The following is a 21,267-nucleotide window of genomic DNA, read 5'->3' as shown; positions in this document are numbered from 1 at the left end:
CTAAAAAACTTAAGAGCTGATTAAATGTATTATGCACCAACGAGAACTGCAACTCAAAGATGCATCAGCAGTTGCTTTATGTTTACACTATATAGTTCGAAATGCTAATTTCTCTATTGATTACCTTATTATCCAATCCTAATAGCCAAACAAATATAGAGCTAATTCATTCTGAGGAGGTGTAGCAGTGTTGCTGTGGAGATACAGTATACAATACTGTTGATGAGGCACAATTACTCGGCCATAAATCACAGTGAGAGAGAGGTCGTGGTTCTCTGGCCTCACAGGCCCACAGCGAGAGACACGGACACGTTTCAGTTTATATAGCAGAAGTATTTAAACTATAAAAAATACTTTAACAACCTCATCTCTTATGAGCTGCTGGCCTCTACAATTTCATATTTCACAGCTTTCCCTCGATCGCTCCCCCTTCCCCGCTTCTGTGTTTGTGCGTGTGCGTGTGTGTGCGGCTGCTCGAATGCCAATGCCGTCATCAAAGAACACGTCAAAATGAAGGCTCTGGCAGAGACTGCTATCTGGATCTCAGACACACACACACCCACACCCACACACACACACACACACACACACACACACACACACACACACACACACACTGCTCCAGCTATGCTTTCATATCACGCCCTGGCAACGCCCACTGACTGCAGCATATCTCCACCGGTATCACCAAGGTTACCAGCGGTAGCCAGGGATACCGTCGGAGCCGCCTGTGAGAATATGGAGGGTGTGGCCAAGGTCTAGTTGGTCGACGGCAACATCTTCATGGCAAAAATTCCATAATTAGGGACACAATGTTATGCTCCAGGATGCATTTTTATATATTAAAACAGTGTTGTTACGTGTTCACTGAGCTGACTGATATCTTACATATTAACTCTTTAATATTAAATTACTCTGAAAAAAACTTTCAATTTACAAAACATTTCCAATGTGTCAAATGTGCAAATCTGGTTTTGCTTTTCTTCCACGGTTTGTTTTTTTCATATGTTCTGAAGGAAGTATAATTCCTTTCTAAGTCTCAGTTAGCACTTTGCTTTTAGCAGTTATCAGCATGCTGCACCCAAATACCCAAGATCCAGCAACATGTTATTAACAATCCAGGTGTTGTTTGATCCTTTGCACCTCAGCTCGACTCCTTCTGCTTATTTACACATCTTTTCTAATATAATGTGTGAGAGCCTGATCTAACAGACGTTTCAGATGTGCATACATTAGCCAGTGACTTAGTATATATAAGATATAAGAGGCTTGAATTCATTTGTTTAAAGACAGAAGATTAAAAATTGGTGTTTCCATGACAAAGAAGGGCCTCCGCTAGCACTGACACACAAATTGAGAAAGAATATTCCCAGGCATGCTCCAAGCTTCACTCTCTAACTGGAGAGGTGTGTGTGTGTGTGTGTGTGTGTGTGTGTGTGTGTGTGTGTGTGTGTGTGTGTGTGTGTGTGTGTGTGTGTGTGTGTGTGTGTGTGTGAGAGAGATTGCTTTCCTCTTCAGGTATCGAAAATACTTGGAATATTTGGATCCATGACGCTGAGGAACAAAAAAGATATGAGAGAAAATTGTACACGTTTTTATCTTTGCACCTTTGTAAACCATCAATCACCCACACAAACACACACACACACACACACATAGTTTAACGTGTGTTTACACCAGAATACACGCATACAATTCTCACACCATAATTCGAACATGACATTCCTGGCAGTGACAATTACATTCGTATGGAGCTATCTACGTGTCTTAGAGCTGCGTGTATGTGTACTGGGTGTGGCGAGAGATGACAAGACTTCTATGTATGCTTGTTTTTAAGTACTTCAAGGTTTCATGTCGGCCTTGTGAACACAACTTTGAGGTGATATGTCAACCCTTCCCCCACTGTTCCACATCCTATTCCTACCCCATGAGGAATTAAAAGGCTTAAAATCCAGCCTGAAGCTATTTCAACCTGTGTCTAAACTTCAGCTAATTATGTTTTGTAATACTGCTGTGTCCAGTATATTGTTAGGCAGTATGTTTTCTTTTATGCATTGCTAAAAAAAATGATCATGGACACTTACTGCATTCCTCACGCTCCTTGAGAAAATGTGATCATTTTTGCAGTATGCCGTTTGTCCAAAAATGCATAATGACACACATATACAATAGAGGAAACCTATAACACAAGATAGTACAAAGGTGCAAAATAGAGAAGGTGAAGAAAGTAATGTGACTCTGACTTACTGAAGGACAAATGTTCCAGCGGTATGTCTATCCACTACCGTCTGATTGTTCCAGAAGTGCGCAGCGGTCCCTGGTATAAGGATGTGAATGGAAAAGTGTTTTTTTTGCAGAACCAAACATTTTTGCTTAAGTGCTTAATGTGGATTTGTTCTTGGTCCTCTCAGTGGATGAGCTTACATTTGCATAGAGTTATTTAGAAGAAGGTTCACAAAGCCACAAGATCTTTAGCAGACCTTTGGACAACAAGTTGGAACCGTGTCTCACATTGACACCATTTAAAGCGGTAGACGATGGATGGAACATTTAAATGATGTTTTAATGCAACGTTTTGTCATTTCAGCTGGAAGACAGACGATTCCTCCAACATGCAGTGTATTCATTTCAACATATCGCCCTGGATGACTTTGAAAAACAGGCAGGCAATCTAAGCAAAAATATTGAGCATAATAAGCATTTCAGTATTTATTCTATTAAATTGCATTACATTGTTAAATGTTATTATTTCTAAATCCTATGAAAATGAACACAGAAATCTATTTTATAATGATATCCTTAGAAATAAGTAATTATTATTACTCTCATCAATTTCTAAATTGTATACATTCCAAATAAACACATTGCTAGTCTTCTATAAAGCTATATATTCTAGAGCTGCAACTCACAATTACTTTCATTATCGATTTATCTCTCAATTATTTTGCAAGGTGATGCCTTTAAATGTCTAAGATATTCACTCTAATACTACTTAAAACAGAGAAAAACAGGAAATCTCCATATGTGAAACTGCATTTTCTGCCATTTTTCCTTAAACGGTTATTATACAACAAAATAGTTGGCAATTCTTTTTCTGTCAATCAACTTATTGATTAGTCGAATAATCACTGCAGCTCTATTATATTCCAAATATTATTTATTTTAGTGTCTCTTCATTACAGAGTGTAAAATGACACCCTGCCATTGAAATATACTGAGCGTACGCAAGCACACACAAAGGACAAGAAGGAAGAGTTAAAGATGTAGCCTGCAGCTGTGTGAGCGCATACGTGAGTCTATGTTGTACTGCATGCATTTGTGGGTGCCAATTAAAACATTAACACATCTACACGGCGTGTACCCACTCCAACATCTGATCCACAGGCTTTTGTTAATACAACATATCAGGTTGAAAACAGATATCTCTAAATCCTCAGATCTGCAAACAAGTCCAAAGCATGCCCTCCCATCTACAGCATTATTCATAAACACAGACAGTCACACATACAGAAAAGAAATACATTTATACAGACTCTCCGCAGAGAGAATTCACCACCGGCAAAAATAAAAGACAAGGAAAGCTATGAAACTGACAATCACCGGGGGAATCCCATCACTTTCAAACAAATAAATATGTGCTTGTGCACCCATAAACACCCTAACTCTACCTCTCCTGCACACACACACACACACACACACACACACACACACACACACACACACACACACACACACACACACACACACACACACACACACACACACACGCACACACACCATGCTCTTCCTGAGTTGAGGAATACAGTAGAATCTGTAATTCACACCCTGTCTGAGCTAAACCAGAGATTTCATCTAAAGGGGAAACACCAGGCTCCTCTATTGCCCCCAATTACTGAGGCCTGGAAGCAGAGTCAACAGCCACAGTTTTATACAATCACATCGTCTGGGAGGAAATCAGCCCCCTTTCGCTTCTGCTTTCAGCTGCACAAAAGCCACTTAAACTATCATATTCTGAAAGAGAGCAAAAATGGCTTGAGCTCCTTGTAGGAAAGGATTCTTTACAATTCACAGAGAATAAACGGATACCTTAATCCTAAAAACAGACAAGAGCGTGTGCTTGGTAGTTCATATGGTAGAAGGAAAGCCCATAGGTTCAATTTGTGTGCAATTTACTGTGTGCGCATGTGTGTGTGTATGTGTGTGTGTGTGTGTGTGTGTGTGTGTGTGTGTGTGTGTGTGTGTGTGTGGTTCGTGCAGGTCATTCTGCTCTCTGCAAGCTCACCCGTATTGCCATTATACATCACAGCAGAGCACCAGCGAGTGTCTGTGTCAAAAAGCCTGCTTCTCTCTCCGCCATATCTCATAGTTACCTCCCCTAACCAAATTACCCCCCAACCCCCGCCTCACCCACCCCTCCTCCTGTAGACACTGAGAGATGAGCTTCAGAAAACAGCTGCCTCAAAAAGACAGCAGCAATGTCCAGCAGCATCTGAGAAGAAATGAGAGAAAACAAACGACACTCAACAAATAAAGACCCTGGCTGTCATACTTCTGTCGAAAATCGAAAGACATTTAGAAAACGAATGAGTAGCATTTATTCGATGGAAATCGAAAACCCCTGACGTTTTCATATACATACTTGTCCATTTAACTAATGTTTATCACCAGCGCTGTGACATGTATGGCCACTTCGTTTTACACTCAGTGAAAATCCTCTGGCGCACAAGAAAGCAGCAAGGAGCAGTTTGTTTGAAATAAGTAGAAGAATGGCAGCAGAAGAGCTGCTACTGCCAAGCACAGAAAGAAAGAGAGCCACCGACAAAACTCACTCTCCATTAACAAACAAATAAACAAACAACAACCTGCGCTCTCAGAAAAGAACATTAAAGTTACACTTTGCTTTCTGGTAAGCCATTTTTCCCACCCCTACCATTTGCATCTTAAGTGACCAAACTGTACCTGAGAAAATACTTTACAGTCTAGTGTATGTTCGGTAGGGCCGCAGAGTGTTGTCCCCTGCACCATCCAGGTGTCTTAGTTAGTGCCTGCTATAACTTAATTACCTCTTTCTTTTAGTCATTCTGAACTGGTGGACATTATTAGTGCTTGAAAATGGCTATATATGAGCATCAGAGGCCCTTTATGTGGCTGGATGGTACATCAGTAACAGAAAATGCTCTTTTTTATACAAAATGTACTTCTGTACGTCTATTTTTGGAACACAAACACTCATCACCAATCTATGTGGGAGGAATGCAAAAACATCATAACACTGATGGCTTAACGCTGAACATTTAATCAATATAAAAACAACTGAGGATGTCAGGTTTTCACCTTAACACTAAAATGATGAATGCCAGTCCAGGTGTGGTTGTTAATGTTCCATCCCACACCATCGTTCTACCATAAAGAATTAAAGCCGTCTGTGTGATCTTCGCCATGCAGAGCTTGAGAGTAACTTGATGAACTGGGCTCGCTTGGTCATATTAGCAGGTAGAGTAGTCAGTGTAAGGCAACAACAGCTTGTGGCTCAGCTGGGGCTATGACCTCTACGCACTGTAGTGGGAGGGAGGGACATGGACGTGGAGAGGGCAAAAGAGAGATAAAGATGGATGGGCAGTGGAGGAGGGAGAAACAGCAAGAAAAAAAGCACATCACACACAGAGGGCTTTGGTCCAAAACATCAACCTCATCAGAGCACCTGCTCGATACCTCTCGTCCTATAGACATTTAGTTAGACGTTGATTGGTGAACAAACCTGCAGCTTCAGAGACACATACACAGCGTGTAAAAGGACTGTGTTGTCATTTCAAGAAATAAAATAGGAATAACTACAGTGAGAGCCACTGGAAAGGAAAACTACCAAAAATATGAAAAGAAATAATCTTTGTTAATTTGTTCTTTTGCTTTCCTCCCCCGGTCCCCATGTACAAATCATAAGGGCCCCTGCAAAACAAATCCCTTACTTGTACTTATTTGCTCACCTACATCTGCAGGAATTATTGGACTACTTTGCTTTCTAGCTATTTGGCGGGAAACCCAAGGAAGTGACAACCCTACAGTAACACTACTACAACAGAGACGGTGTGAGTAACACAGAGTCCCAAGAAACATTTGGAGGCAATGGCAATTTCAGAGCTGATTGTGTTGAGTCACACTATGACACTATAACACTAAAACCGGGGGAAGGTAATCTCTAATATTACTGTATTTCCGACAAACTAAATAAACAAGTAATTTAGGTTTACTCTAATTTACACAATTGGCATTTGGTGTTAAAAAGCAGCTTCTAGCAATGCATGCTGGGATAAGTTGGGCCTAATATTCAATCTTCAAAAAAAAAAAAGGCCATAAAAATAGCAATCCCTGACACCTACCACAACTTGAACCTTCAGTATAAGTGTATGAGCATTGTGAATGGTCCCATTACATCTGACAAGTGGCCCTGGGGTTCACTTCACCGCCTCAGGAAAGCCTTCAGTTCCACAACACAACCTCACAAAAAGACATAAAAACTACCATTGTTATTGGGAAGGAATAGAAAGAAAAGGAGAATGTACTTTAAACAGACTCAACACAGTAAAAGACTGCCTGGTCATTGTGACCCTAAACGGAGAAATTCCTTGACCAGATAGAGCATTGGTCAGCACAGAGGGGCCGCGGACAGACCAACGCAACTACAGGATTAATATCTGGGAGGTCACTGCTCTCTTAAATACCTCGACCCTCATATGCAACTCCATCAGTACTCGAGGAGTAAAGAGTGCCACGCTAATTTCTAGTCCACTGCGATGAAATGGAACAGGTTTCTTTTAAAGTTTAATCATCACTAATGTTTGTTTGGACTGTTTATAGATTACATCTTTTTGAAGAGATTCATATTTGAACAGCTGTTTTGTTCTTCTTCTTTTTTTCCTTGTTTATTGTATTGTCATGTTTGGCTCAAACACTTTTTTGTTTCATGCTCATTTGATTGAAAAAATGGCGAAAGAGGACACAGAGAAAAGGTACACACACCTCCACACGGGCCTATGCACACCATGAAAAAAGACAGAGAGACAGGCTGAAAGAAAGGGCACATAACTAGTCCCAGATTTCTTTCTCCCCCAACCGCTGAGATGAAGAGATGGTAGGAAAAGGAGACGGGGGTGGATGGCGGCTTCACGCTGTCACACACCAGCAAAAAGGACAGAGAGGAGGGCCCTGTCACATCGCATCAGAGTCAGCTGCAGCCACACCCGCCCTGCAAACATACTCCCTGCTGCTGGGAGAGGAGGACAGGAGAGGAGAGGAGAGGAGAGGAGAGGAGAAGACAGGAGAGGAGAAGACAGGAGAGGAGAGGAGAGGAGGGGAGAGGAGGGAGAGGAGAGGAGAGGAGAGGAGAGGAGAGGAGAGGAGAGGAGAGGAGAGGAGGGGAGAGGAGAGGAGAGGAGAGCATAAAGCATGGAAAAAAAGATCACCCCCTTCTGTTCTATTCCTCCATTAGTCTCTCTTCTCCAGTGTGTCTCATTTCAATCGTATCTCATTCCTCACGTAGCCTGCCTCACATGCAGCAGTCTCCCTCTACTCTCACTATGTCGCCAGTCTCACTGATTTGGCCACGATGGGGACTTGGTGGTAGTGGTGTGTGTAGGAGTGGGTTGACGTGGGGAAACCGTACAGAAAGGGAGAACGAGGATTAGAAATGAACTGTGGAGATGGAGCACAACCTGACAATAAGTCCCTTCTCCCCAGTGTGTCTACGTCTGGGTGTCAGTGTGTGTGAAAGAGAGAGGCAAAGGATTAGCTTCTGAGAAAAAAATCCTTTTCCCTTTGTGTTCCAAGTGATGCTGTCAATCATCGCACTGTAAGAGGAGCGCTGTGTGTGGTGTGCGTGAGTGTGTGTGTGTGTGTGTGCGCGTGCATGCATGTGTGTGTGTGTGTGTGTACGTGTGTGTGTGTGTGTGTGTGTGTGTGTGTGTGTGTGTGTGTGTGTGTATAGCAGTTACAGGGATGCACAATTCTTGCTTTGGCCATAAACATAACCAATAAGAGACTACGTCTGACAGCAGAGCTATTTTATCATTTATCTTTTGCTCCTTCATTGCTATTTTAATAGCTGAGCACCTTAATGCACTTTGTGCTACACAAATGGCACCACACACTCCTAACATAAACAGATACATCACAGTATAGGAGGCCACGACGGTCCTCACACGAATGCACAAACATACACACGCTGCAGTAGAAAACAGCTTACTATTAACATGCTTCTTTATTGATCTCTGCTTCGGCTTTTCTTTACTCTTTCCATGGAGGCCAGAGGTCAGGACTGGCTACAAGCAGCAGTTAGCAAGCAGCTAGCAAAAGCTTTTACTCAAGAACACTTCAACAGAGCAATACGAGAAACTTAAATACACTGTTGATGAGTTACATTGCTTGTACTAATAATCCAATCCCAGCACAGAAACTAAGCTATTTCTGGGCGATCACTTGAAACCTCTTTGGGCCATGAAATGGATGAGACAGTCTCAAACAATGTCACTTAAAGTCCAATACGAAGAAAATAAGTACCACAAAGATGGCAAATACTACAGAATGCGTTAATCACCTGAAGCGTGACCAATTACCATTACATCCAAGGCAAGTGTTTGCATTGTTGCCAGTAATTAGACCCATGCCTGGGATCCAGAAGAATTATCACACATTTTTTTAAAGCAGTAGATGTGATTCTAACTGATGAATGACTGACTCATTTCACACTGTGGGATTTGAATGACAGGATTGAAAATGTGTGTATTAAATCGATCTATCAATCTATTTAAATAAATCTTCTATTTGCAGCTCATACTCTTATTGGTCAGGTTCTCAAATCTTCTACTAGGGAATATTAAAATAAAGATAATCTTAAACTCAACAGAATAGTGGCTTAATTTATAATGTGATAAATATCGCTCAGCCCTACTTGCTAACTACATCCTCCTGCTGCTGCGAGTGTTGAGGAGATGCTTGGCCCTGCCCTGATCCATAAAATGCACCCAGCACCTTGGAAGCCCAACTATACAGTAACTCAATCTCACACAGAGCTATACATGGACAAGGTCATCTCAAAGTCTCCATTACATCTTGGCAAACAGATTACATAATTGTATGGCAGTATCCAAAGCTTTCCTTGTACACTCTGGCAGACGATCAGTCACAATGATCAAAGCGCTAGATGTGTTTATTTGTTTCTGCTGCTTCACTCCAGCCCCCACAGAGTCAGTTATTAGAATACAATATATTATTATATAATATATTACATATGCTGGTACACTAACAATTCCCGAGGTCCTCATGCACTGACAAAAAAAACCCAAACATAATACACTCGGAGACAAAAAAGTGATTATTTCTCTATTGCAGAAAACAAAAACAGGCAGCCTTAGTAAGATGAGGAGGGTGTGAGTTTCTGTTATGAGGTGCGATTCTTGCCACTTAGCTGCCTGCTGCATCAAGCGCCAAGCAAAATGATTTTCAATCATAGACAGAGATGCATACAGACAGACAGGCTCTGTTCCATTAAGGAACATGCAAACACCAACGAGACAGCTAAACAATTCAACCCAGAGGAAGAACAAATACAACTAATTAAATCAGGCTGGGAGCAAATGCACACATACACATAGAGTGTAGGGCGTTCAAGTATGCACTCAGTGAAAGCAACCAGAAAACATAAAATATCCATGATCAGTAAGAGAAGTGGACTGGCTTCTGGAAGCAGGCAAGTGACCTTAGCTGAGAGGAAGAGACAATAAAAAGTGAAATTCTTCATGCTAATCAAGAAGAGTCCTCCCTCTCTCCACACTCCATCCCTTCTGACTGAGCAGGTGGCGACGCTTATGATGCTGCAGTTGTTAGGTTTGGGCACATTAAGATTCCACTGCACTCTCCCCCCTCCACCTCCCTTTGTGTTCCTGTCGTTTTCCTCCACCTACACTCCCTCGCTCCCTCCTTTCCCTCTCATCCTCTCTTTCTCTCATGTTGTGTTTTGTTTGTGAGGATTGTGTGAGGGAAACTTTAAGAGTACAAAGCCACCTGTGTGGCGGCTGGGAGGTAAAACGGCGTGGCCACAGGAGACATGGGCTGGGTCAGCCAGGGGTAGGCAGGCAGATAGGGCTGTTAAGATGCTGGAACATGTTAGAGGATGTCTCGTCCTGTTTCCAAGATCCTCCACGGGAGCTGCTGGGGCCTGTTAGCTAGAGAACTGCTGATATTGCTAGCATCGATCAGTTTCCTGCACGGCCCTGCTAGTCCCTACGGTCCTGTGGGACTAGCTGACTGACTGATAGACTGACTGACAGGCGCGGTGACTGTTCAGACGGGAAAGGAAAAACAATCCAATAATGCCTAGTCTATTTTCTATTTTGTTACTTAAGTTATTGCTATTTACCCTGCAGAATATTTATTTTGTGAATTTACTTTATTTTGGTCATTCCCAGTTGCTCTCCTAATTGTGAACTCTGATTCTTTGAAATGTGCAAGACATGATGGACTAAATGTTTATTGTTCGGACCATAAAATACTTTTTGTCAATTTGTTTTTGTCCTCCCCTGTGCACATGGCAATCATGAGCGGAGAGTCAAAACATGTTTGAATTATTGTGTTAACAAAATAATAAAATAAGTAATGTGACTGGCAGAGAAGATAACTAATTAATCACTACTGCACACCCTCTGTTGTTCCACCTCACCCACTTTCTGTGCAAAACGCACTGCGTGCATGAACATAACAGGCAATGAATTGCACTGGTTATTGCTCTGTGAAACATAAAGCCCCAAGTCTGGAATATCACCATGACATCATGTACAGTGGATTCTCCCATCTCTATTGCTGCATCATTCCAGTGAGTTGGAGACTATTTAAGTATCAAAACAACCGGCTGGTGTCGTGACATCACAGAGGTGTTTCCCTATAATCATTGGGGTTCCGCTGCTCCATTTTCTCCGATGAATCCTGTTATTTCAACCACTCAAACAAACCATGTGCTCTGAGGCAGCACTCTGAATGACAGAGCGAAACGAAAGAGAGTCAAGGGGGCTGGTTAAGTGCACTGAGTGAGCGGCAGTAATCACAGCTCTGGTAAAAGCACTCCTTTGCTCTGTATAGCGTTCCTCAGAATGGGCCTGCTCTCTGTCTGACTCTCTCTCCCTCCCTCTCTCCATCCATTTCTCTCTCTGTCTGATAATAGCTCTAGATTGGGTAATTGTGTGTTTGAATGGAGCTACACTGCAGGGTGGAACCTGCAATCAGATACCGAGAACATGTGTCTCTCGCTCACTGTCTGTCTCTCCATTCATAACATGCCTCAGCAGTCTGGCCTCTCCACACCCGGCAATCCCTCCACCCAGGCGGTTCCTGCATGCGCTTTTCAACCATCATCCCTCCACTTTTTTTTTCTTTCTACACACAACCTACTCTACCCAGTCAGTGAGGGTTGGGGTCAATAACAGCTGTGCGCCGTGCTGTAATTGATGTCATCATTTCAATTTGAGCTGATTACAGTTGAGAGCTACTTATCGTGTGACCCGGGGTGGAATTACAAACTGTAGGGCCCAGTGAGCTGCCACGCCTGACCAAGCTAAACTGCCAGGCTGGCTGGATGGATGGATGGGTTGGCTCAGCCTACAGGGCTTCCTTCTCTATTGACTCCTAATGCGGAGGTAATGACTGAGCGTATTCCAGGGGCATGACTGGCACAAGTGTCGGTGCCGCTGGCAGTGTAGTTCTGGGGCTATTATTGTGATTGGCCTGCCCCTCTGTCAATACACTCTCACATGATTAAGCCCTCTGCTGGCACAGAACAGGGTGTACAGTATGTTAACATGTAGACTGTGTGTGTGTTTAGTGGCTTTGTAATGTTAAGTAACTCTACAACCGTTGTAATTGCAGTCATATTACAATCACAACATAGTTACACAAGAATAATATTGAAAGCCTTAATATGATTTTTATAGTATTTGCAAAGAATGTGCCATCAAGCACACGCCCACAGAAAATAAATAAACAAAACACCTGTCAATGCTTTGGCATTTCTCCTTGTTGTTGAGTCTTTTCTGTGAAAGCACCAAAATAACACTGCCGCCTTCCAGCGTTCCTGCTGTGCACTAATAACACACATGAACAGACTGAAGCACACAGCCATACATAAATATGGCACATCAGAATATACAAAGGGCAACACCTGCACAGGAGAAGGGCTAATTATCTAAAAACTATGACGCCCATACTATAGGCACAAAACATCCTCTAGTTTGTAAGATCTGGATCTAGCTTGTTGGCTCTAAACTTTTTCCTGCATCGACAGCGGGCAATACCCTTAACCCTCAACACCACTTGTCTGATCAATGCTTGGGAGCAGAGCTGCTGCTAAAAACAGACAAAGATTGCTCACTAAAGGAACACCGTCTCTGGCTGTCTCTTTCTTTTTTACCGTAGCTCGGAATCTGTGGGTGTTGGGGAGCAAAAAGCTGTCTGCCACATTCTTTTCCTCTCTTTCTGTCATTTTCCTGACTCTTTTAATACCATCATTAGGAGAGCTCTCCAGCTTGCACCTACCGCTGCTGGCCAAGAAACACGAGACAGAAAGAGAGCGAGGGAAGAGAGCAAGAGAAGCGAGGGGTGGAGACAATGAGAGAAATGTGTGAACAGGTTTGTGTCATGCAGTGCGGTAAAGATGGTTCGGGGGAACTTTGCTTTTGGCTGCTGTCTGTCCCTGCTGTGTGTCTGAGCATCTGACCATGCTGTAGGTGTAGGCTTCTACTGGAGCAAATGCTTCTCACTTCAGTAAAGGTGTGTGTGTATGTGTGAAGGTGTACAATGTACATCACAGCTGTATTAACTCGTGTCCTGTCATCCAGGTGTGCATTTTAGTAAACCCCAAAATGAGAGGCAACGCACTTCCTCTGTTACAAACTCTGAGACATGAAGATTACTTCCCACACAGCTGGATCTCATTTCTGGACTGTGTGCACACCTATTGCCTCCACAGGCCTGTGTGACCCTCTGTTCCCACGGTAACCTGAAGCTGCCCTACCTTTTGTCAGACTCACTGATTATCTCAGGTGCTGCGGCACATCTGGAAGACAGGAAGCCTCTCACTAGAGATAAATATCTGGCAGCACTGCAACGAGAGTATGCGTTTATGTGTGTGTGTCAACAGGTAAAGTATGGTAATTATTTTAATTATGATTATTAATCAAGAGGATTTGTTTTAGTTGTTATTTAAAAAATATCTGTTGACATTAAATGTTTTGCTTAACAGCTTTGGCATTATGTCTGTACGTTTATGTGTGTGTGTTTGTGGCTTGGTGCATCCTGGTGGACGTTGAGAATATTTAAGACTTTTAGAAAGGGTTGTACTTAATTAAAGTCTGTCTATCCAAACATTTATATTTGACTTATTGCAGTTTTCTGAAGATGGTCAATTTAAGATTCTCTCTTTCTATCCCAGCGTCTGTGTTTTAACTTTAGCTGGGTAACATTGGTCCGTGTTGAGCATTTAGAGTTTAGAACTGGCTACATATAATACTAATCACTCTCCACAGAATCTCTGTTTCTGTCTGCACTTGTGGCTACTTAAAGGATAAGACCACTTCACCTTGTTCAGTCATGACTGAAAACGTAAGAACATGCTCTGACTATACTCCGCTCTGACGGAGACTCCGTCTAACAGCGGTTGAAGAGACTTGAGCTGGGCCAGAAGAAGCCTCAGCACCGGCAGTCACAGCGGGCTGGTGGACCTGTGTGACGGCAGCAACAGGGAGTTTGCAGTTCGCCTGTGCTGTGGCTGAACTCGAGCTAACTGCTAACTGAAGCTACGCCGTTTCCCAGGGCGACAGCTATACACTCGGCAAAGCAGCCACTTTGAATGTAATCCAATAAACAAACTATAAAACAGACACAGACCATGGCTGTAATATTTACAAGCAAGTCAGGCAGCTGTACTTCTTCTCCCTCTGTACTGAGGCAGACTGGAGCTACAGTGACTCACTATCGCCTCTAGAGCATAGGTCTTCAACAGGGGGTCCACGGAGGTACTGCAGGGGGGTCGCGAAATTGTTTGTAGATAAAGCAATTTTAAAAAAAACCTACACACCTACAGTCAGAGACAGAGTGGAGGAAAGGAGAGGGGTGAACTAAAATAAATTTCCGCAACTGCATATCTTACACAGTGTACCTTTAAATAGAAAAACGTCTCTAATTAATTTGATGCAAAATGAATGAACTTCCAAAGTGAAAATGAATGCATCTCTGGCTGAGAGTTTGACAGCTTTGCTCTCAGACAGTGTAAGCACACTGTGTGCAGTGTGACAGTCCCCACTTAACTAATTTAGCACATCACAATGACAGAATTATGTAGCATGGAGAAATTAAATAGCGATAATTTTGTAACTCTCATCACTATGTCTCTGTCTCTTCTAGAAAAAGGAAAGGCAAGGAGCTCTGCTGACACTCAAAATTCCACATAAGACACACACACATGAATGCACCTGACCTCACACCCACATGTGCACAAAATCAGGCCAACACAGCCAACAGCCTCCACATCTCTGAACAAATACTTTAGGTGAGGCTGAAGGAAAGACCACAAGTGGGGCCAGAGATTCAGACACACACATAGATGCACACATGCTTTTATTTGTTCACGTGGAATTAAAGTTACAGGAATTGACATCTTGGTATTTACTGTGATTTCTTAACAAAATCCACTCCCTTTTGCAGAGCCAAAATGTTGCAGGTTTCCTGGCATTGTTAGCATGTTTATAAGTGTGTGTCTGAAAAGACAGCCATATTTAAACAAAACCACCAAATTTCAACAGAACCTTATAGATCCTGAATCTTTACGAAAAATAAAATGGGTTCAACTTTCAAACCTGTAGGAGTTTCTTCCTATTACCTTTGATACATTGGCTGCTTACAGTTGAACTGTAAAACCGAATTTTGTTCAAATAAAGGTCAAAAGATCAGAGTAAAAAATCTAAATTATGACTACAGATGAAATAGACATGCAGTTCAACAAGTGGTTGTATCCAACATGCAAGCTCCCATCACTTTGCATTAATATAGCAGAGGACAGTCTTTGATGTTATACAAAAACATTCTAGCAATTTCAGAAATTGTCCTACACCATTTGGATGCATGATGTTTATCTAACAAGGACTAAAAAATGAGGACGATTAATTGTTAGCAGTTAAAGTCAAACAGGTAAACCGATGAGTAGGCCTTTTTCACAGCAGATATTTTGACTGTGCAGGAAAAGTGTTAATAACAATAATATAAACAACGGCTCTTTTTTTACTCGAGTGTCCCGGTAAGCCACTAAATTGAGCCAGCATGCACAAAACCAGGACCCTGAAACCAAAGCAGCTTAATGGAATTTAGTCATCTTTTCCTACATGGACATGTCTTGTCATTCTTAGTAAGTCACAATTTCAAAGCGACAAGGAAACATTCGACCCTTATTCATACGCACAAATAGGTTTTCACAGACACTGTATGAAGTGGAAATCTCCTAAGCTTATGAGTTCTTTTATTTTGTTTGATTCATGCAGTCCCCAATTCTGCACTCTGCACACAGAAACACACACACACCAACACACACACAGAAACAGAGTCTCAGCTGCAGTTTAATTTCATTTTGAACTGCTATGATGTAGGACTAAACACACACACACACACACACACACACACACACACACACACACACACACACACACACACACACACACACACACACACAGCACACTCCCCAGTTCTCATAGTGTACAGTGCTCTGCCTCCTCTCAACCATCCACCGAACTAACCAGCTGATCACAGCTTCTGTTCACAGAAATCCAATTCCCTCTAAAGGTCATTTGTCCATTCAAAGATTTTCCTTTTTCCCCTGTGCTCCCTCATGCTTTCTTATTTATTCTGGTCATTTGTTACTTCTTGAAATCTATACCCTTTGACCTCTTCATGTTCCCTCCTCTGCCTCTTTATTGTTATTTTCTTGTATTTTGGTTTGAACCCTATTTGCCCCTGTCTTGGCTTTCTCCCTCCCTCCCCTCATCACACACCCTGGATCTCAGCCAGCAAGAGGTTCTTGGCTGTAAATGGCAACGCAGGGCAGAAAAGGCTTTAACCAGGTGGCTGGGTCACTGAGGAAGTGGGCACAGCAGGGCAGAGATGTACTACGTGTCTCTACTGGTTTTAAAAAGGTAAAGGCGGGCAGAGCTTAGGCAGAGCCTGACAGAGCTTGGCTGAATTTCTTGGCATGGTTGAGGAGGATGTAAGAATTGATTAGTTATGACATGAGTTGTTCAGGGGCGTGGAGAAACAAATTAAATATAAGTGGACAGCACTAATGTGATAATTACAAGGGTTTTTCCTTTTTTTGTTTCGACTATTTGGTGTTGCTATGACAGCACTGATAGCCGTAATATTTGCCTTTACATTTGCATTGTAACAATATTATTTTACTCCTCAGCAGTTTCAAAAAGGTAAATTCTACAAGATGACATTTTGAAAACAGCCTTAACAAACTTGATTTTAAAAGCAAAGGTTCACATTAATTCAAGCCCGTCTTAAAATAACACTCACATGCTAATAATGTATTCTGTCCAAGAGAGATCCTTTTCTAATGCAACTCGAATGTAAGTGATGGGGGACCAAATGCTGTCCTTCTTCTGTGCAAGAATGGAAATTTAACTTCAGCAGTCTGAGTTAGACAAATGAAGTGAATATTTTCATATAGTATATTCTTTTTAGTAGAAACATTCATATTTGTTTCTTTGGTAATTGTTTTATTGCTGAGCTGCGGTGGAAGGACTGTGAAATAAAGAGATCATTTTGTACTAAAAACACCATAACTTGTTAGATATCCACTTGATTCATCTAACTTTGATTGCTAACGTCTCATATTAGCTTTGACTGCATTTAAACGGTGCCCTGTGCAGTTATGTAACATTTACTACATTTCACCAAAATGCATTGTGTGAATACTTGAAGCCTGACAACTCTGTTGAATGCATTTCCTCCATCATAACACTTGATAGTTTGCAGTCTTCTTCTTGCTTGTCCTTTTTTTGGCGCATTGCTACATCACCACCACCAACTGTCGATCAGTAAAACAAAACGTAAAACTGGCAGCAGCAATGTGTATCGCGTCACCTGCATGCTCGTGTGAATACATGTCCATCCTCATGCATGATACAAAATGGTGACCTGGTGGTAAAACACATTGCTCCATAGCATTACTAGTGGACTAAAACTCTAGAGGTTACCTTTAAGAATGCATTTCTGCGGATTAGGAGGATTTAGGATTTTGGTTCCCACGGGCACACGGGCATGTGAGTAATATTTTATGTAAGACAGACTTGAAAACATGTGAACCTATCCTTTAAAATCTTGGCAGCCGCTGACCGGTGATCTGTTATCTATAACACTTTGAGCAACCTTTCCTAGAAATTGCCAATAGGCCCTGGAATGACAGGCCGAAGCGAGCGGCAGCAGTGAGTTGCTGCTGGCTGGTGTCAGGCTAAGTGGGCATGTCAGGCCTGTGCTGTCCTGGCTCCCTGCCTGCTCTCTCAGCTGCTTGCTCTGTCCCCTGTGTCCTCAACCCTAAACGGATCCAGTCGCTGCTACTCAGCTCCAGTAGCGGGCTGATCTGGCTGACTAATGAACACTTTTCCTAATGAGGGGTACTCCTCCCCCCAATTTCATCACTCCCTGTACACATCCTTTTGCCCATTTTTTACACCTATTTACTTGCCTTATTTCCCCTGGCTTTCCACGAGGCTTATTTCTCGCACTTGTCGCTTTCACCTCTTCCTCAGGCACACTAGTCTCCATCTTTCCCGCATCCTCTCATCTCAGCAGTGCACATTCTTCACACGGCCTATATCTCACTTCTCTCCCTTGCCGACAGCCATTCACCAACTGTTTGCCATCTCTTTTCCTTTTCCTCTATTCATCGTCAGCTCTTTTAGAAGCATTTACAATTCAGGCTCTTTGAGAAACTGTTGAACAACTAAAATATTTCATGGTGGCAGCTTCAATTAAAATGCTTTCATAGTGTGTGCTATTTGTCCAGTCATTCAGCATCTGTGTGTGGTGAAAGGGACAAGCCAGCAAAATGTTATTCTGAAAGCAACCATACAGAGATATACAGTAGTTCTAAATACTGAGGTTTTCTGAGAAGCATCAGTGTATTCCTTTAATAATCCCTTTACTCTTTAACATGGGCAAACTAAAAGGGGCAGAGGACAGATGATGAAAACATGACTCAGGTATTTCTCATGGCAGGCCTGTAAGTTTAACCCCATGACAACCTCTGAGCTGTGGGGTCAACTAGAAAGATTCACAAGGGACAGAGATGGGGTCAAGGGGCAAACAATTTCTTGCTATTGTAAACACAGAGTTCCTCCCTGCAACTCAGACATGCATCATGTGTTCTTGTGTCCCCTCCTGTCATTCTGTCCACAGCAAGCTTAGTACACACTACAGCAGTCAGACAGATAAGAAGTAACTGAGGTCGTCCACTCACCAGGCCGTCACAGTTGCTGATAGCCACAGTGGCTCCTGGAATGTCTGTGATGTCCCCCACGTACAAGCATTCATCGTGCAGCGGTTCAGAGTGCCGGGAACTGTCACTGTCATCATGCCACTCCATCTTGGCTCCGGGGGCCACCAGCCTGGCATTGTGACGCAGACGCAGGTGGAACTCCCGGCCGAAGAGGGTGACGTTGTAGTAAAGCCTTTCCCGAAAGGCCACTGGCTCTCCTTTGGGTCCTCCCCACTCATCATTGCCTACTCCTACCTCCCTCCTCCGGCGCCTACGGGACTGCCCTCCTGCCATGCGGCCAGCCGAGACGGCGTGTGACAGGAAGCGGCCCTCTGCGTCCACACTGATCGGCCTCACCAGTCCATACTCCCCCAGGACATGCTGCAGGGAGTCTGGGAACAGGACAGTTAAGGACAAGGTAGAGGGGGCAATGGGTGAGAGAAGAGAGGCGAGGCAGGGACAGGTGAGAGAGAGAAAGATTATTATTTTGGTGAGTAAGAGGAGAAAATGTGGAAAAGGGTGGGAAGGAAGAAAATTAGAGGTTGAAGATAGGAAAAGGAAACAACAGCATGGAGAACATTTGGAGTCATGTGTGAAGGGTGGATAGGGGGATGGAAAGAGGTGGGAGGAAAAATAAGGGATTACAAAAATGTCAAGCACGCCATGGAATTATTTATTCCTTATTCTGCGTCACAGGGAACACAGTAATACATAAAAGAAATAAAAGCAGTAACCTTTCTCTCTCTCTTTCTCTTGCACACACACACACACACACACACACACACACACACACACACACACACACACACACACACAGCCCCACCCATGAACTCAGAGGCGACCCCAGTGCTCGGCAGTGCGCGTTTGTAAACGGCAGCCTCAGCAGTGCGCGCTGCGCAGCGCTGCTGACACCTTCTGTGCCCTTCTACCGTCAACAGGAAAACCAGTACAAGATCAAGGTGCTAATTGCGGCTTTCTCAAGCTGTTTTCTCACCGTCAGGCTGCTCAATCCGAGAAAAGTGATTTCTTAAACCTCGACACCGACTGAATAACAAACAAAAACAAAACCCTCTTAAAACCCCGCTTTTAATTAATATGATGCACATCGGAATGCATTTTGCAATATTTCATCCTTTCATAATTATCATTATGAACATTATTGTATGTCAATTAATGCACATTGAGTAGTGCCACCTAAAGACAGTTCATGCGTCTGACATTGCCTCGGATTAAGGAACAGTTCATGTGACAGTGACAACACAGGTGCATTTTTAAGGCGACCTGAGAAAAGCTCTCCGCACCCACACACACAACACATACACACTCACAGACATTAAGCCAAGGCCACTTTAAGGTGTCAATGCTATCAGAGTCAGAGACAGTTATGATATCACTTTGGTTGTGGTCCTCAGATGCACTTGGTATTATTGTATTATTATTATTATTATTATTATTATTATTATTATTATTATTATTATTATTATTATTATTATTTGGTTATCCATCTGTCATATGTCATTTATAAAGTTTGCTGACTGGTAAAACCTAACACACACTGTTAATATTTCTTAAGCTCCCCTATCAAATGAATGATTTGATAATAGTGTGATCAATAGGCTGACATCCGACTCCAGCGTCCTGTGACAGATCGATAGATGCGACAGCGGCAGAATCAGATAATGTAAGGCTACTTCCCTGCAAAAAAAATCCGACAGTAAACCGGTGCATCTGATGCCCCTTTACACCCCAGATAACATTATCCCCTTAGTGGGAGAAAACAAATCACAACACTGCTTGCACCGCATAGGGAAAGACCCTGCAAACACCACAGCAGGACGCACAGAAGTTGCAAATCCGTCCTACAATGTTGTTTGCAAAAACTGCAAAAGCATGCCAAAAATTAAACACAAGCAGGAGAAACTGGGCAGTGTTTTGCCGCTACGTTGCGCTCCAGACTTCCAGTGAGCGCATGAAGAGCCCGTGTAGCTGATAAGAGATCAGCAGATACGTATAACAACATAAACACTGACCACGTTTAACTGTAGCCTACTGTACGTACCGACGCTACTGGCGATGTAAAGGCCGCTGGTGTGCAGCAGAAAGGCCGGTAAAATAATTAGGACAGTAAATCCAGGCGAGAGACCCATGGCAGCTCCGAACTGCGCAGGTGAGAGAGTGGAACTCCGGGCTCCAGTGTGGTGAAGTTCCCCGCCTGGCGCGACCAGCCACGCCACGACAGCAACAGCACAGCAGCCCGCAACTAGACTGCCAAGTGCACCGGGAGAGACGGAGCTCTCTTCCCCTCTCTCTCTCCTCCTCTCCGCCGAGGTCTCTCTCTCTCTCTCTTTCTCTCTCTCTCTCACTCTCTCTCTCTCTCTCTCTCACTCACTCAACTCTCCTCCTCTCTTTTCCTCCTCTATGTCTCTTTCTCTCAACTCCTCTCTCACAATGTGTGTGCTCCCCCACTCTTAGCCTTAGTGGTCTGACAACTCCCCGACTCCACACACACACGCGCCCAAACACACACACACACACACACACACACACAAACCGGGCACCGGGCGCCCACACACTCCCTGTGTGTCTCCACTGTGTGAGATGTGAGGATATTTCAGAGAGCGCTGGCCGTGCAGCGGACTGACTGGCCCGCTGACAGCTTGCATTGACAAGAGATGCAGTGAAATTAACTAACAGGCTGCTTT

The 21,267-nt window shown here is 43.2% G+C and overlaps 1 protein-coding gene across 2 annotated transcripts in view; it reads right to left on the bottom strand.

Moving 5' to 3' along the window:
* The window catches only part of LOC115014490 (A disintegrin and metalloproteinase with thrombospondin motifs 2-like), a 106,178-nt gene extending 85,208 nt beyond the window's left edge, over window positions 1–20,970 (bottom strand). For both annotated transcript variants that reach the window (XM_029441382.1, XM_029441383.1), the window contains exons 1-2: window positions 20,625–20,970; window positions 18,548–18,957 (exon numbers count right to left, since the gene is read on the bottom strand). In XM_029441382.1, the coding sequence (XP_029297242.1) occupies window positions 18,548–18,957; window positions 20,625–20,712 (498 nt within the window). In that variant the 5' untranslated portion in view covers window positions 20,713–20,970. The remainder of the gene's footprint in view (window positions 1–18,547; window positions 18,958–20,624) is intronic.
* Window positions 20,971–21,267: the final 297 nt, after the last annotated feature.

The sequence above is a fragment of the Cottoperca gobio genome, chromosome 10 (genome assembly GCF_900634415.1).
Source record: "Cottoperca gobio chromosome 10, fCotGob3.1, whole genome shotgun sequence".
Lineage (NCBI taxonomy): Eukaryota > Metazoa > Chordata > Actinopteri > Perciformes > Bovichtidae > Cottoperca > Cottoperca gobio.
The sequence above is the reverse complement of the archived record's forward strand: the minus strand, read 5'-3'. Positions and strand labels throughout refer to the sequence as shown.